The 15,778-nt window shown below is 43.6% G+C and overlaps 1 protein-coding gene across 1 annotated transcript in view; it reads right to left on the bottom strand.

Moving 5' to 3' along the window:
- The window catches only part of LOC126272374 (uncharacterized), an 83,339-nt gene that overhangs the window by 11,737 nt on the left and 55,824 nt on the right, over positions 1-15,778 (bottom strand). The window contains exon 3 of the mRNA XM_049975188.1: positions 3,397-3,567. Within this exon, the coding sequence (XP_049831145.1) occupies positions 3,397-3,567 (171 nt within the window). The remainder of the gene's footprint in view (positions 1-3,396; positions 3,568-15,778) is intronic.

Here is a 15,778-nt window from a genome sequence, read left to right on the forward strand (position 1 = left end):
TCGGACATTCAGTTTCGTAAATAGTTAGGGAATTCAGTATTCCGAGATCCATAATGTCCAGATTTTGCCGAGAATACCAAATTTCAAGCATTACCTCTCACCACGGACAACGCAGTGGCCGACGGCCTTCACTTAACGACCGAGAGTAGTGGCGTTTGTGTAGAGCTGTCAGTGCTTACAGACAAATAACACTGCATGAAACAGTCGGAAAAGTCCTTGTAGAACGTACGACAATCGCATCCGTTAGGACAGTGCGGCGACATTTGGCGTTAATGGGCTACCGCAGCAGACGACCTACGCGACTGTCTTTGGTAATAGCACGACATCGTCTCGAGCGCCTCTCCTGGGTTCGTGACCATATCATTGGGACCAAAGACAACAGATGAGACCCTATTTCAGTTGGTAAGAGCTTGTGGCAGGGCTCGAGTTTGGCGCAGATCCCATGAATCGATGTCCTCTAATTGTTAACAAGCACTGTGCTAGCTGGTGGTGGCTCCATAATCGTGTGGACTGTGTTTACATGGAATGGACTGGGCCCTCGGTCCAATTGAACCAACTGAGACTATTTGCAGCCATTCATGCACTTCATATCTCCAAACCACGATGGAGTTCTTATGGGTGACAGTGTTGCACGTCACCGCCCCAGATCGAATCCGCCCGTCAGATTAACGAGGGCCAGTGTGCCGGCCAGCCTGAATGTGATTTTTAGGTGGTTTTCCACATCCCTCTAGGTGAATACCGGGCTGATTCCCACGTCCTGCCTCAGTTACACGACTCACAGACATTTGACACACATCCGCACTTTTCCATGATTTACACTACACACAGACATATGGGGTACCCTGGTTCTATCCCAGGGGGTACGGGGTGGTGGTAGGAAGGGCACATTAACATGCCATATCCGATTTAGTCACGCCAACCCCGCGCACAATTCATGACCAAGGCGCAAGCGATAGAAGCGATAGATAGTGTGGTACGTCACCGGACCACAATTGTTCCCATCTTGTTTGAAGTACATTCGAGCATATGATTTGGCCACTCAGATCGACCGAACTGAATACCATCGAACATTCATAGGACAAAACAGAGAGATCGGTTCGTGCTCAAAATTCTATATCGCCAACACTTTCGCAGCTATGGACGGTTTTCGAGGCAGCATGCTCAGTATTTCTGCAGGGGGCATCCAGTGACTTGTTGAATACATGCCACATCGATTTACTCCACTACACCGGGCAATAGGGGATCCGATACAATATTACGAGGTATCGAATTACTTTTGGCACCTCAGTATACACTCGTAAGAAACTCTCAGCGTCAGTTGATGTTTCTGGATGCAGCTGTTAGTTGCTTTATGCACATTATTTTATAATACGGCTAAGAATCGCGGGCCGCTTGAATATTCGGTTCGAACCGCATATGCGCGGGATTAGCCGAGCGGTCGTAGGAACTGCAAAATGGTTCAAATGGCTCTGAGCTCTATGGGACTTAACTTCTGAGGTCATCAGTCCCCTAGAACTTAGAACTACTTAAACCTAACTAATCTAAGGACATCACACACATCCAAGCCCGAGGCAGGATTCGAACCTGCGACTGCCGCGGTAGCGTGGTTCCAAACTGTAGCGCCTAGAACCGCTCGGTCACCCTGGCCGGCCAAGGCGCTGCAGTCATGGAATGTGCGGCTGGTCCCGGCAGAGGTTAGAGTCCTCCCTCGGGCATGGGTGTGTGTGTTTGTCCTTAGGATAATTTAGGTTAAGTAGTGTGTAAGCTTAGGGACTGATCACCTTAGCAGTTAAGTCCCATAAGATTTCACATACATCGAACCGCATGTGGCCCACGGGCAGCAGTTTGACAACCACCGCTTTAGACAGTCGGTGTTGACAAATAATAAATCTGGCAGCTTAATTTACGGAGTGGTCACTGGTCCCTCCGAAGACATGAAATACATCGTCATCTCCTTTGTGCCATCCCGTCTCATCTGCTCTTGGCTGTGTTGATTCCATGCAACCGACTGGGACGTACCCAGAACTGCACTGGCGTGACACATCAGCAGTGGAAGGTCGCATGATAGCCTAGTACCACCTACAGCGCTCCAAAGCGATCACCATGTTCTCTTAAGTGGGCGACTAACATCGTGTCCATCGAGTTAAGGGAGTGGACAGAAATACAGCACATTGCCTTAACTTACATGGTGTAGAAAAACCGTTGGCATTCAAAACAGTTTCTGGTCATCCGTAATGGATTAGCCGTGTATGGTCTCTGAGGGAATCTTATAACGTTCTTCAAGCAAATTGTGATAAGTTCACGTAACAGTGATGGAGTCAGATAGCGGTCATGTATCCTTCTCTCCAAAGTGGATCACAAGGACTCCGTAATACTGGGATCTGGTGATATGGTGGCCAGGAGATACGCGAAAATTCATCCTCGTGCTCCCAAAAGAAGTCCTGGATGATGCGAGCTGAATGAATAGGGCCAGCGTCGTCTTCAAACACAGCATTGGCATTGGGAAAAAGACATTGTACCGTAGATTGGCCCTCGTTAGTCACAATGGTCGTATACCCCCTGCAGCACTGTGACCTTGCAGAGTACCCAAGGGGTCCAAATCATCACCGAACCCCCGTCGCGTTACGTTTTTGGAACATGAACTCGGCCAGAAGCTACAAACATTATGCTAAAAGACACATCCGAGCATATGACTTTCTTTCATCGCTCCACGTTTTCCTATTACGGGCATTTTAATCACTGACGAGTGGTTTTGGAACTCCAGCACGCTGTGCGATACTTGCGGAGTTCCCTTCGTGTTGTTTTGGTGCTGATTGGGTTGGCAAGTGTCACATTCAGTTCTGCAGCGACATTTGCAGCTATCACTCTCTTATTTTTCGTCACAATCCTCTTCAATGACAGTCCGCCCCGATCAGTCAACACACACTTTCGTCCACGTTGTGACATAGCGGGAGACGGTTTCCCGCTTTCCTTGTATGCAGTATAAATCTTTGGTATGGTGGCTCTCGACACACCAAACATTTCGGCTACCTTGGTGACGGAAGCACCCACCATATAAGCACTAACAATTTGCCCACGTTTGAATTCACTTGACAAAATACGCAGAACACCGTTCTGACCACGACTGGTACTTGCAGCCTGTTGAGGACATTAAACTGTGCCGCTCGTGGTGGAATACAACAGCGCAACCTGCCGGCTTGGCTGTCATCTGCATTTATGTGCAATCATGCACTCCTAGCTCTATTTCCATATTTCAGTGCAACCCCTGTAAGCGTTAGACATTGACCCTTAAAGTAGACTTGCTGATGTACACATCCTTGTATATACATTTAAACAATTTTGTTAACAATATTAAACTTGAGATGTTTCCTTCAGTGTAATGTCGCTTCTACTTACTGGCTTAATGGGGCAGTGGGGGTCAAATTCCAATATGTGTTCCACTCCCTCTGTCCACATTTGATTCTTGTCTGCCAGATGATCACAGATGTCTACTAAGCTCATCTTTAGGTCCTGTGTGCATGTATGTTGCTGATCTCTGCTCTCACATTGTGTCAGGAACAAATCAAACTGGAAAAGAAATAAATGATTCATACTTCCCTATCGGTGTCACAGATAATGTTTTCATATTTGATTATCCATACCAAAAGCAAACTTTTCATTAGTAATAGAAAACGTTTTGCTAAGTAAACAGCTCTGTGAAAATAAAACAAATGGAACAGGTAGGTAAATAAACAACTATTATCCGTTTTCATGGAGTCCCTACTTAGAGCGTCTGTTTTATTAACTTAAGAAGCTACTACCAGCTTCTTGCACAAATCAGTTCTTAACACTTACGTACGTATCAACAAAGTGCTCCTTATTTAATTTCACAAGAAACAAGCATTCGCATAACATAATTATGTGGTTAGTAGACATCAAATCAAATGTATTTAGTCCTCATTAAAATGTGTGGTAAAGCGCTGGACTGATAAGTAATAAGCACAAGTTTGAAAACAAACTACAATTAGTCTTTCTTCATAACAACTTACGTATATATTATTTTTTTGTAGATAGTATGCCTACATACAGATACCGGTACGCTGAAGGAGGAGAAGAAAGAACAAGACATAGATAGAGACAGACGGAGAAATGGAGAAAGAGAGAGCAAAAGCCTCTGAGTGCTTCAGTTAATTAGTTTCAACAAGGCTTAATTATTATGTACATAATGTTTAAAGCCACTTATGTATACCGTCAGCATGTAGCCACATTTATACTGAAGAGGTGTGTCCTTCTTGTAAACTAGTTGTCATGTTAAACATCACAGAGTAATAAAACGACCATTGTTGTTGTTGTTGTTGTTGTTGTTGTTGTGGTGGTGGTGGTGGTAGCCTTTAGTCGAAAACTGGTCTGATGCAGCTCTCTATGCTATTCTAGTCTGTGTAAGACTTTTCATCTCTTTGTAAGTACAAACATTAACAGCCATTTTAATCTGCTTAGTGTATTCAAGCGGTGGTCTCCCTCTACAATTTTGTCCCTCCCTCCTAAACTAATTTCTGTTAACAAACTGACCATTCATTGACGCCTTAGGATGTTTCCCATCACTCGATCCCTTCTTTTACAAGTGGCTTTCAATGAGCAATGCAACACATTTTTCACGGTCAGTTTCGGCTGAAAAAAAGCGTAATATGTTGGGAAACATCGTGAAATATTCCTGATCCAACCCCTGTAGTTCCACGAAGTTCCAATAGGCGCCGGCGTAGCCTTCACAGTGTCGTCTGTAGCGAGGGTGCATTTCAAGCAAAGAGCTGTCTTTTGGTGGAAAACCAGAGCATCACAGATATTCGTAGAAGCTCTCAGAATGTCTATGGAGACTTGGCAACGAACAATAGCATGATGAGTCGTTGGGCGAGGCGTCCGACATTATCGCAACGATGTCGCGCAAACCGGCCGTGCATATCTTTGATCCCTGCAGTGTTGGAACTTACGGAGACTCTCATTCGATGTGATCGACAGATCACATTCAAATACCTCACTGCTCAACTGGATGTCTCTGTTGGTAGTGCTGACCCGCTCGTTCACCAGTTGGAGTACTCAAAGATGTTTGCCTGCTGGGTTCCTCGCCGCCTGACAGAAGACCATAAAGAGCAACGAAGGACCGTCTGTGCGCAGTTGCTTGCGCGCTGCAAAGCTGATCGTGGCAGTCTTTGAACGTCGTCACAGGCGATGAAATGTGGGCGTATCACGTCGACCCGGAAACAAAATGGCGCAACATCACCTCTCCCCCGAGCAAAAAGTTCAGTGCCACAGAGTCATGGCGACTGTCTTCTGGGACTCTTAAGGGTTTATTCTGTTTGATGTTCTCCGTCATGGTGCAACGATCAACTCTGAAGTGTATTGTGCTACTCTCAGAAAACCGAAGAAACCAGCGTGTTCATCGCTACAAAAATGCAAAAGTATGCGCACCAAAGGGGGGCTCACAAAACTTAACTGGACTGTTCTTCCTCATCCACCTTAAAGCCCGGATCTCACAGCTTCCATCTGTTGGGCATAATGAAGGATGCACTCTGCTGGAAACAGTACTGTTGCAGCAAGGCGTTGGCACCGACCACGGCCAGTACAGTGGTACCACGCGGGTACAAAGGCCCTCACAGTAATATGGGGTCAGGCCGTCGCACTGAAGCGAGATTACATTGAAAAATAGGATTTTGTAGCCAGAAGAGCGAGAAATAGTATTATGTATTGGAATACTGAATAAAAACCCTGCTTTCAAAAAAAAAATTGTTGCATTGCTTATTCAACGCCCCTCATAGTCGACTTGTGCCACAAATTTCTTTTTTCCTTAATTCGTTCAGTACCTCGTCGGATATATGTATTCAATTTTCAGCATTCTTCTACAGCACCACATTGCAAAAGCTTCTGTTCTCTTATTTTCCGAACTGCTCTACGTCCATGTTTCATTTCCGTACAACGCTACACTCCAGACAAATACCTTCAGAAAAGGCTTCATAACACTTAAATTGATTTTGTACTGTAATTTTCTTGTAAAAGGAATACAAACGTCTCAAAAATGAGATCGCCAGGAAGTGCAAAATGGCTAAGGATGGATGGCTAGAGGACAAATGTAAGGATGTAGAGGCTTATCTCACTAGGGATAAGATAGATGCTGCCTACAGGAAAATTATGGAGACCTTTGGAGAAAAGAAAACCACTTGTATAAATATCAAGAGTTCAGATGGAAACCCAGTTCTAAGCAAAGAAGGGAAAGCAGAAAGGTGGAAGGAGTATATAGAGGGTCTGTACAAGGGCGATGTACTTGAGGACAAATATTATGGAAATGAAAGAGGATGAAGATGAAGATGAAATGGGAGATACGATACTGCGTGAAGAGTTTGACAGAGCACTGAAAGACCTGAATCGAAACAAGTCCCCCGGAGTAGACAACATTCCATTGGAACTACTGACGGCCTTGGGAGAGCCAGTCCTGACAAAACTCTACCATCTGGATCTGGTGAGCAAGATGTATGAGACAGGCGAAATACCCTCAGATTTCAAGAAGAATATAATAATTCCAATCCCAAAGAAAGCAGGTGTTGACAGATGTGAAAATTACCGAACTATCAGTTTAATAAGTCACAGCTGCGAAATACTAACGCAAATTCTTTACAGACGAATGGAAAAACTGGTAGAAGCCGACCTCGGGGAAGATCAGTTTGGATTCAGTAGAAACACGTGAGCCAATACTGACCTTGCTACTTACCTTAGAAGAAAGATTAAGGAAAGGCAAACCTACGTTTCTAGCATTTGTAGACTTAGAGAAAGCTTTGGACAATGTTGATTGGAATACTCTCTTTCAAATTCTGAAGGTGTCAGGCATAAAATACAGGGAGCGAAAGGCTATTTATAATTTGTACAGAAACCAGATGGCAGTTATAAGAGTCGAAAGGCATGAAAGGGAAGATGCGGTTGGGAAGGGAGTGAGACAGGGTTGTAGCCTGTCCCCGATGTTATTCTATCTGTATATTGAGCAAGCAGTAATGGAAACAAAAGAAAAATTTGGAGTGTGTATTAAAATCCAGGGAGAAGAAATAAAAACTTTGAGGTTCGCCGATGACATTGTAATTCTGTCAGAGACAGCAAAGGACTTAGAAGAGCAGTTGAACGGAATGGACAGTGCCTTGAAAGGAGGGTATAAGATGAACATCAACAAAAGCAAAATTTGTGATCCCTTGATGCCTCAGGACATGTCCTACCAACCGATCCCTTCTTCTAGTCAAGTTGTGCCACAAACTTCTCTTCTCCCCAATCCTATTCAATACCTCCTCATTAGTTACGTGATCTACCCACCTAATCTTCAACATTCTTCTGTAGCACCACATTTCGAAAGCTTCTATTTTCTTTTTGTCCAAACTATTTATCGTTCATGTTTCACTTCCATACATGGATACATTGCATACAAATACTTTCAGGAACGACTTCCTGACATTTAAATCTATATTCTTGTTAACAAATTTCTCTTCTTCAGAAACGCTTACCTTGCCATTGCCAGTCTACATTTTATATCCTGTCTACTTCGAGTTATTTTGCTGCCCAAATAGCAAAACTCATTTACTACTTTAAGTGTCTCATTTCCTAATCTAATTCCCTCAGCATCACCCGACTTCATTCGACTACATTCCATTATCCTCGTTTTGCTTTTGTTGATGTTCATCTTATATCCTCCTTTCAAGACACTGTCCATTCCATTCAACTGCTCTTCCAAGTCCTTTGCTGTCTCTGAGAGAATTACAATGTCATCGGCGAACCTCAAAGCTTTTATTTCTTCTTCTTGGATTTTAATACCTACTCCAAATTTTTCTTTTGTTTCCTTTACCGCTTGCTCAATATACAGATTGAATAACATCGGGGACAGGCTACAACCCTGTCTCACTCCCTTCCCAACCGCTGCTTCCCTTTCATGCCCCTCGACTCTTATAACTGCCATCTGGTTTCTGTACAAATTATAAATAGCCTTTCGCTCCCTGTATTTTACCCCTGTCTCCTTTAGAATTTGAAAGAGAGTATTCCAATCAACATTGTCAAAAGCTTTCTCTAAGTCTACAAATGCTAGAAACGTAGGTTTGCCTTTCCTTAATCTTTCTTCTAAGGTAAGTCGTAGGGTCAGTATTGCCTCACGTGTTCCAGTATTTCTACGGAATCCAAACTGATCTTCCCCGAGGTCGGCTTCTACTAGTTTTTCCATTCGTCTGTAAAGAATTCGTGTTAGTATTTTGCAGCTGTGACTTATTAAACTGATAGTTCGGTAATTTTCACATCTGTCAACACCTGCTTCCTTTGGGATTGGAATTATTATATTCTTCTTGAAGTCTGAGGGTATTTCGCCTGTCTCATACATCTTTCTCACCAGATGGTAGAGTTTTGTAAGGACTGGCTCTCCCGAGGCCGTCAGTAGTTCCAATGGAATGTTGTCTACTCCGGGGGCCTTGTTTCGACCCAGGTCTTTCAGTGCTCTGTCAAACTCTCCACGCAGTATCGTATCTCCCATTTCATCTTCATCATCTTCCATTTACATAATATTGTCCTTAAGTACATCGCCCTTGTACAGACCCTCTATATACTCCTTCCACCTTTCTGCTTTCTCTTCTTTGCTTAGAACTGGGTTTCCATCTGAGCTCTTGATGTTCATACAAGTGGTTCTCTTGTTCGTGCAAAAATGGTTAAAATATTTATTTTAAAGAAGGGGAGCAGAATATACACATAAATCAGAGTCACTCTATTTCACTTTTTTAATCTATTTTAGGAACATGGATCAAGAAGATCGACGTCAACATGAAAACACCGTAGTTGCAAAAGGCTATTTATTTTACTACCGATGAAGGCATTAAAGAGAACAATTCAGCTTCTTTTACGTTAAGAAGAAGACAACATATTCAGTTATGTTCTCTTTATTCACATGTAGGCAGGATTCTGATACCACCTAACGCTTGAAAGACAGCTTCTTTCTTTTTGCGTATTTTCCAAGCTAAAATTACAATACATGAAGAGAAAAAGTGGTCACAGGGCGGTGGTGTGGACGCACAGTAGAGAGCTTGAGTCCACTCTTTCCTCACTAGGTAAGTATGAAAACATTAAAAGCTACAGTTGTCGTTGTTCACCTAAACTAACAAGTCTTACAACAAATTAAAATGTATGAAAGTGACAGGATTCGAAACCACTATGCATAGAACAAAAAATTACTGATTTGACCGTCACACCAAACTACCTCTCGTGTGCGTTGACATTACAGTATGGTATGATACTACGCGTGAGATAACAACTACTTAAAGACACAAATAGCGTCAGAAACACAGGCTGAATCGCTACTTGAATCTAAATTTCACTTCTAAAGTATGCCACTTCGAAGACCACTTGTGTGACAAAAGTCATGGGATACCTCCTCATGTCGTGTCGGGTCTCCTTTTGCCCGGTGTAGGGCAACAACTCGACGTGACATGGACTCAACAAGTCTTTGGAAGACCCCTGCAGAAATACTGAGCCATGGTGCCTCTATAGCCATCCATAACTGCGAAAGTATTTTCGGTGCAGGATTTTGTGAACTCTCGATTATGTCCATTAATGTTCGACGGGATTTATGTCAGGCGATCTTGGTGGCCGAATCATCCTCTCGAACTGGCTACAATGTTCTTCAAACCAATCGCGAGCAGTTATGGCCCGCTGACATGGTGCGTTGTGATCCATAAAAATTCCATCCTTGTTTGGCAACATGAAGTCCATGAATGGCTGGAAACGTCCTCCTCGTAGCCGATCATAACAATTTCCAGTCAGTGATCCGTCCAGTAGGACGTGCCTACACCATTAGGGAGCCACCACCTGTTTGCGCAGTGCCTTCTTTACAACTTGGTTCCATGGTTTCGTGGGGTCTGCGCCACACACGAACCTACCATCAGCTCTTACCAATTAAAATTGGACACATCTGACCAGGACACGGTTTTCCAGTCGTCCAGGGTCCAGCAGATATGGTCATGAGCACGGGAGAGGCGCTGCAGACAAGGTTGTGCTGTTAGCAAAGGCTCTCCCGTTGGTCATCTGCTGCCACAGCCCATTAACGTCTAATTTCGCCGCACTGTCCTGACGGATGCGTTCGTCGCACGTCCCTCATTGATTTCTGCGGTTATTTCACGCGTTATTGCTAGTCTGTTAGCAGTGACAGATTTAAGCAAACGCCGCTGCTCTCGATCGTCAAATGATGGCCGACGGCCACTGCGTTCTGCTTTGTGTGAGGTAATGCTTGAAGTTTAATATTCTCGGTACACCCTTGCGACTGTGGGTCGCAGAATATTGCTTTCCCTAACGATTTCGGGAATTGAAGTCGCATATGTCAAGCTCCAACTACCATTCCGCGTTCAAAGTCTTATTTTACGTCGTGCGGTCACAATCACATGGGAAAACTTTTTGCATGAATCACCTGAATGTAGATGACAGCTCCACCAGTAAACTTCCCTTTTATAGCTCGTGTACGTGTTACTACCGTCATACGTATACGTACATAGTGTTATCTCACGAATTTTGTCACCTCGGTGTAATACAGTCTTTCACGAACGCCAACCTCCCCAGCGGCTAAAGCAGAACCGACTCGTTTGGCGGCAGTAAACATGACAACCATCAGAACTCTCTGTCTGGCAGTCTGCATGGTCTGGAAGTTGACAGAAGAAATGTTATCATATGGTAGTCCTATCCAAAGCCTCTCCTGCAAAGGGTTTAGTGATAAACGGCGCGGAGCAGCTTTGCGAAATCTAGTCGTTGTACTGCATTCCATCTGTATACTAAAATCATATGTCTTCCGGAAGCAGAGTCATAATTTCGTATATTGGCACGCCATTTAGACAGTATGATGCAAAATTGTTTTCGCAGTTGAGCTCTAGGTTGAGAGTCTCTGCTTGTGAACGCTTTCGTGTTCCAGGGTCCTCTCCCTACACAGTCGGAGAGGTCATTGCCTGTGGCCACCGGCTCCCTAGCCACCCAGGTGTTCCCTGCATTTCGCAGCGACTGCTTGCGATCTACGGCGTATGTTGCTACTCTTGTATTCGCTGGTATAATACTATTCGTAGTTCCTCTACGAAAGTCCTCAGAGAAAGACTGTGGTATACCGAGTGAAAGCGGCGCACTGCGTCTTCAATAGAAACGCAGACAGGTATCCGACTAAGTTCTATTAATGGAGTTATAAAGAACTTAAGCTGGTTGAAAGTGACGCAATAGATATTCTTTTATATTTTATCAGAAGTTTTTGATTTGAGGAAGCCGAGTGTGGGAGGACGTGAGAACCTAATAGCTGCTAACGCAAGTCTCATAGAATTTTGACACAGGGATGACAATGTTACTCGTGTGGCAACTGCCCGTACCGCAAACGACGAGAGAATTTTTGAAGCATATAGTCTACCATCGTGATTAAAATGGATCGGAAAATTCAACTGACTTGTGCATCTACCTTACGATGGAAGTTTGTTGTAATAAAAGATAAAGGTAAACTGTTTGTTTCAGTCACAGTTCTGAAATACGGCCACGACCGTTTTCCACTACTAGAGGCCGTATTCAGATCTGCACCAATTGGTTTCAGTGGACTCATTCACGTTTGCCACTGAGATGGTTGTCATAACATTTAAATAGGAAAGGCAGTATATCTGCCCTTCCGAAGAGAAAGTAACGCAAAACTAACTTATGCAGACGTCAAGAAACAAATTTGACGTATGTCATATACTGGTAGCATTTCAAGACACTCGCCGTAGTTTGAAAATATGGTGGTAGAAGTAGAAGCATAAAGAAAATCGGTAGACGTAGCATTCGATATTACACAGTGATCAAATAGTATTCACGAGGAAAATGTATCTCTACTGATGCAGATAAAAAACTAAAGGTATGAACAAGGAAAACTCAAATCACTGTCAATAATGTATCTTCGTTTGCAAAACAGACACTTCTTGTTACTCCTACAAGGTAATGAATCGAGTTTGTGAGATGCCCTTAAGATGTAGAGCTTTTCTTAAAGTTTCGTCACTGAGTTTGGTTCTGGCGATTTCCAGGTCGAATAAAAGAAACGAGAAAAGAAGATTTACGAACCGAAACTTTTCTCCAGCGTGTTATTACCGTGCGTTACCGCCACGCCCACAGGACACTGTTGCAACAAACCTCCTCTCGGCCTTTTATGCCATTTTCATATACTTGGAAAAGGCATAAAAGACCGAAACCTGGGTTTTGTTTAAATAAAAAATGAAAGAGTCAAATGGCGGTGTGTTCCTTTAAAAATATTGTATGAGTGTTACCCAGCAACATCAAAAAACCCCTCTCGATACTACTATGGTACCTGAATCATTCGGAAAATTTCATTCAAATAACAAGAAAGTATCAAATTAATGTAGACAGACAGTTCATTGTACACCCTAAAATAAGTGGAAGATCACAGCTATGCCAAAGATTTTCTGCAATGTTGTCAATTCTCATCTATACTGCAGTCCGATTAAATTACTTGACAGCCTCTGTCACTTGCCGCTACAGTGTTGACACATCGGCTACTGACTACCGCTCAGTTATAACTTATAAGTGACACACAAACATGGCGGCTCACTTCACAAATGCTGTTAACGTGTAATGTGGAGCAATGTTGGAAGGGACCACCGCATGTATGTCGAAAATACGAGATGCTCTGTCAACAACTCCTCAAACACACAGAACAGCATCAGAAACAAAGGCTGAATCGCCTGGATAATACTGTGACGAACAACTGAACTGCGGCAGACGATGTTGTTCTAGATCCGCATTTAAACTCATGTTCTAAGATATTCACGGTAATTAAAGCCAACCCTTACGAGCAAAGCCAAAACAGGAAAAAAAATCTGTTTCAGCGCGAAAATCAAACTGTAATTTCTCGCTATCATTACCTGAAACTATCCTCACACAATAGTTCAATTCTTTTATCTTGGCGGTTCGCGCATACCCGCCCACACGCGGGAGATTGCTGCGTTGCTAGTTGTACGCACCAAGAGAAGCACCGCCATGGTATAGTTCGCAAACTTACGATTAGGGGGGAGCGCGCAGTTTATGAAGTAAAGCCACCACAGCCTCATTAACCCTTTCGCTGCCAAAGAGACGTGCTCCCTGCATTCCGCGATATGCGCGATTTTGTCGTCATTGCACTGCTCGCCTGTGTAGACTCATGGTGTTTAGACTGCTTTGACACAGTTTATCATTCAATTTCACAAAAACTATTTGGCCCAAAAATTTGATTTTTACTCATCTTCTTGACTGATACCTTCCCCCCATAAATGACTTAATTTTGTTTCGATGCTCAAGGCAGTTATTGTACAGCATTAGATGTAGTAAACCATTGCACGAAATATTGAAGAGTTTGCAGAAGTAAAAGTCCATAGCGTATACTTTCCGTGTGGTCGATTTTAGTTGCTACTAGAAATTTCAAAAAATTACATTCAAACTAATAAAATTCATGAAGTAAGACAATTTGATATTGTTTTTAAATAAAGAAAATATTAAGCACCAATCAAGGTTTTTTTTATTTTAATCTCGTTTTGCTCGCTTTTGTTCGTTGCATCTGCTTGGGGCAGACGTCGTAAGACATCCGTTTAAGTTTGTCATTGATCGATTAACTCAGTTTTTTTTATTACAGAGGGCAGCTAACCCTCTGACAGAACACGCTGAGCTACCGTGCCGGCTAAGTTCGAACTCAGAACCTTTCGCTTAGCAGCCATACACTTTAACCATTACACTAACGCAGCTTGTCATTCAATCTATCTCCCGGAAGACTTTAAAATATCATGCAAAATACTGTCAAACACTGTTGGTATGATTATGAATTACTCACGTTTCGTCGAACTACAATAGGAAATAAACAATTACCGCTGTTCTTTATTGCGAAAAATCGGTTGCTATCGCCTGAATTAGGCGGCTTATTGCTTGTTTGGTTTAATTAATTAATAGAATATCAAGCAATTGGTATAAAGAATGCTTTTTCCAAACTTTCTAAAAAAAGAAAGTCTGCTATCAAGACATTGCTTTTGTTCAATTACTTTATTTATGACTGAATGTTTCTAAAAGTGAAGACACTCGTCTGTGCTCTGCACTGCAGTCGGGCTCTGGCAACGTCATTCTCTGTTCATTGGCTGACTGTGTTTTGTGATGTTAGATGCACAGAACGAACTTAGACTAGGCCGCCATCATAAATGACGCGCACTTTAGCTGCATGAGCTGCCACGTTAAAAAACCACCCGATAAGCAGTGCTCCCTCGCACTTGGTTGCAGGTTATAGGTGACATAGGCAGATTCCAAACAAAAAAAAGGAGAGGAAGAAAAATAAGAGTAAATAATAAGTTGTCTGTCCAGCTAGCCACGCACTGTAACGCGCTGCTTCCCGAGCTGGAAGGCTCGGCGGTCCCCGGCACGAATTCGCCTGGTGGATTAGTGTCGAGGTCCAGGTTGCCGGCCAGCCTGTGGACGGTTTTTAAGGAGGTTTTCCATCTGCCTCGGTGAATGTGGGCTGGTTCCCCTACGCAAACACTGCCTCCACGTACGCGTACACCATACACTACCACGCAAACATATGGGGTTACACTCGTCTGGTATGACACGTCCCCGGGGGGGGGGGGGGGGGGGGGGGGGGGTCCACTGGGGGCCGAACCGCACAATAACCCTGCGTTCGAAGTGGGGCGGCGGTGGGACGGGTGGACTGCTGTTGCCTGTTGTGAGGTTGTGAACCAATAAAGGCTACGATGGAACGAAGCCTCTCTGTCGTGTCTTTGTCCCCGGTTCAATACACAAGAGACACACATAAATGAAATGTCAATATGACGATGAAAATTGACATGGCAAATAATTAGAAATAAAAAACTTACATTGAAACCAATTAACTGGATAAAAATAACAAACGAACTCTTTTGGTTGGATTTAGAAATTTGAAGAAATCGCTACATTTGACGAGATTCTAACCTACAGCCTCTTGCACGTTAAGTTAACTCGCCGACCATTGCACTGTGCCATATAATGGCTTCAACTACGACTACTTGTGACTATGGTAATCCAACCGCAGCGATGAGTTGCAGCCTTGAAAGATTCGGCTTCAAAAAGTGACGTACGAAGCTTATTTAATGTACGCTGATCTCTGTGATTCTGATAACCGCATATGTGACGCTGAATCGCATCTTTTGCTGAAATGTCCAGTAGTGTTGGGTTAGTGCTGTGTATGAAACGTATGTATTTCATTAGGCTGGTGTTGTAGAAGGAGAAACACTAGGATGAGATTAGTGTTTAACGTCCCGTCGACAACGAGGTCTTAGAAACGGAGCACAAGCTCGGATTAGGGAAGAATGGGGAAGGAAAGCGGCCGTGTCATTTCGAAGGAACCAACCGGCATTTGCCTTAATCGATTTAGGAAAATCGCGGAAAACCTAGCTCAGAATCACTGGAAGTGGATTGAACCGTTGTCCTCCCGAATGCAAAACCAGATTGCTAACCACTGCGCTACCCGAATCAGTGCCCGTGTTGCATAGTGTTGTGTGTGTATGTGTGAGTGTGCGTGTGTGTGTGTGTGTGTGTGTGTGTGTGTGTGTGTGTGTGCGTGTTGGTTTCGGTGTGCTTATCACTTATGGTGAAATACGAAATAAAAGTGCCAGACGGATGATTCGAGATCCAAACACAGCAAGAAAGAATGCTGGACAAGGCGTGGAAAATGAACTGACAATTTTTGTGGCCAGTTTGGCAGCGGCGAACGGTTCAGGCGCTTTGATTGGAGCAAACCAGC

Source organism: Schistocerca gregaria, chromosome 5 (assembly GCF_023897955.1).
Source record: "Schistocerca gregaria isolate iqSchGreg1 chromosome 5, iqSchGreg1.2, whole genome shotgun sequence".
NCBI classification, from domain to species: Eukaryota; Metazoa; Arthropoda; class Insecta; order Orthoptera; family Acrididae; genus Schistocerca; species Schistocerca gregaria.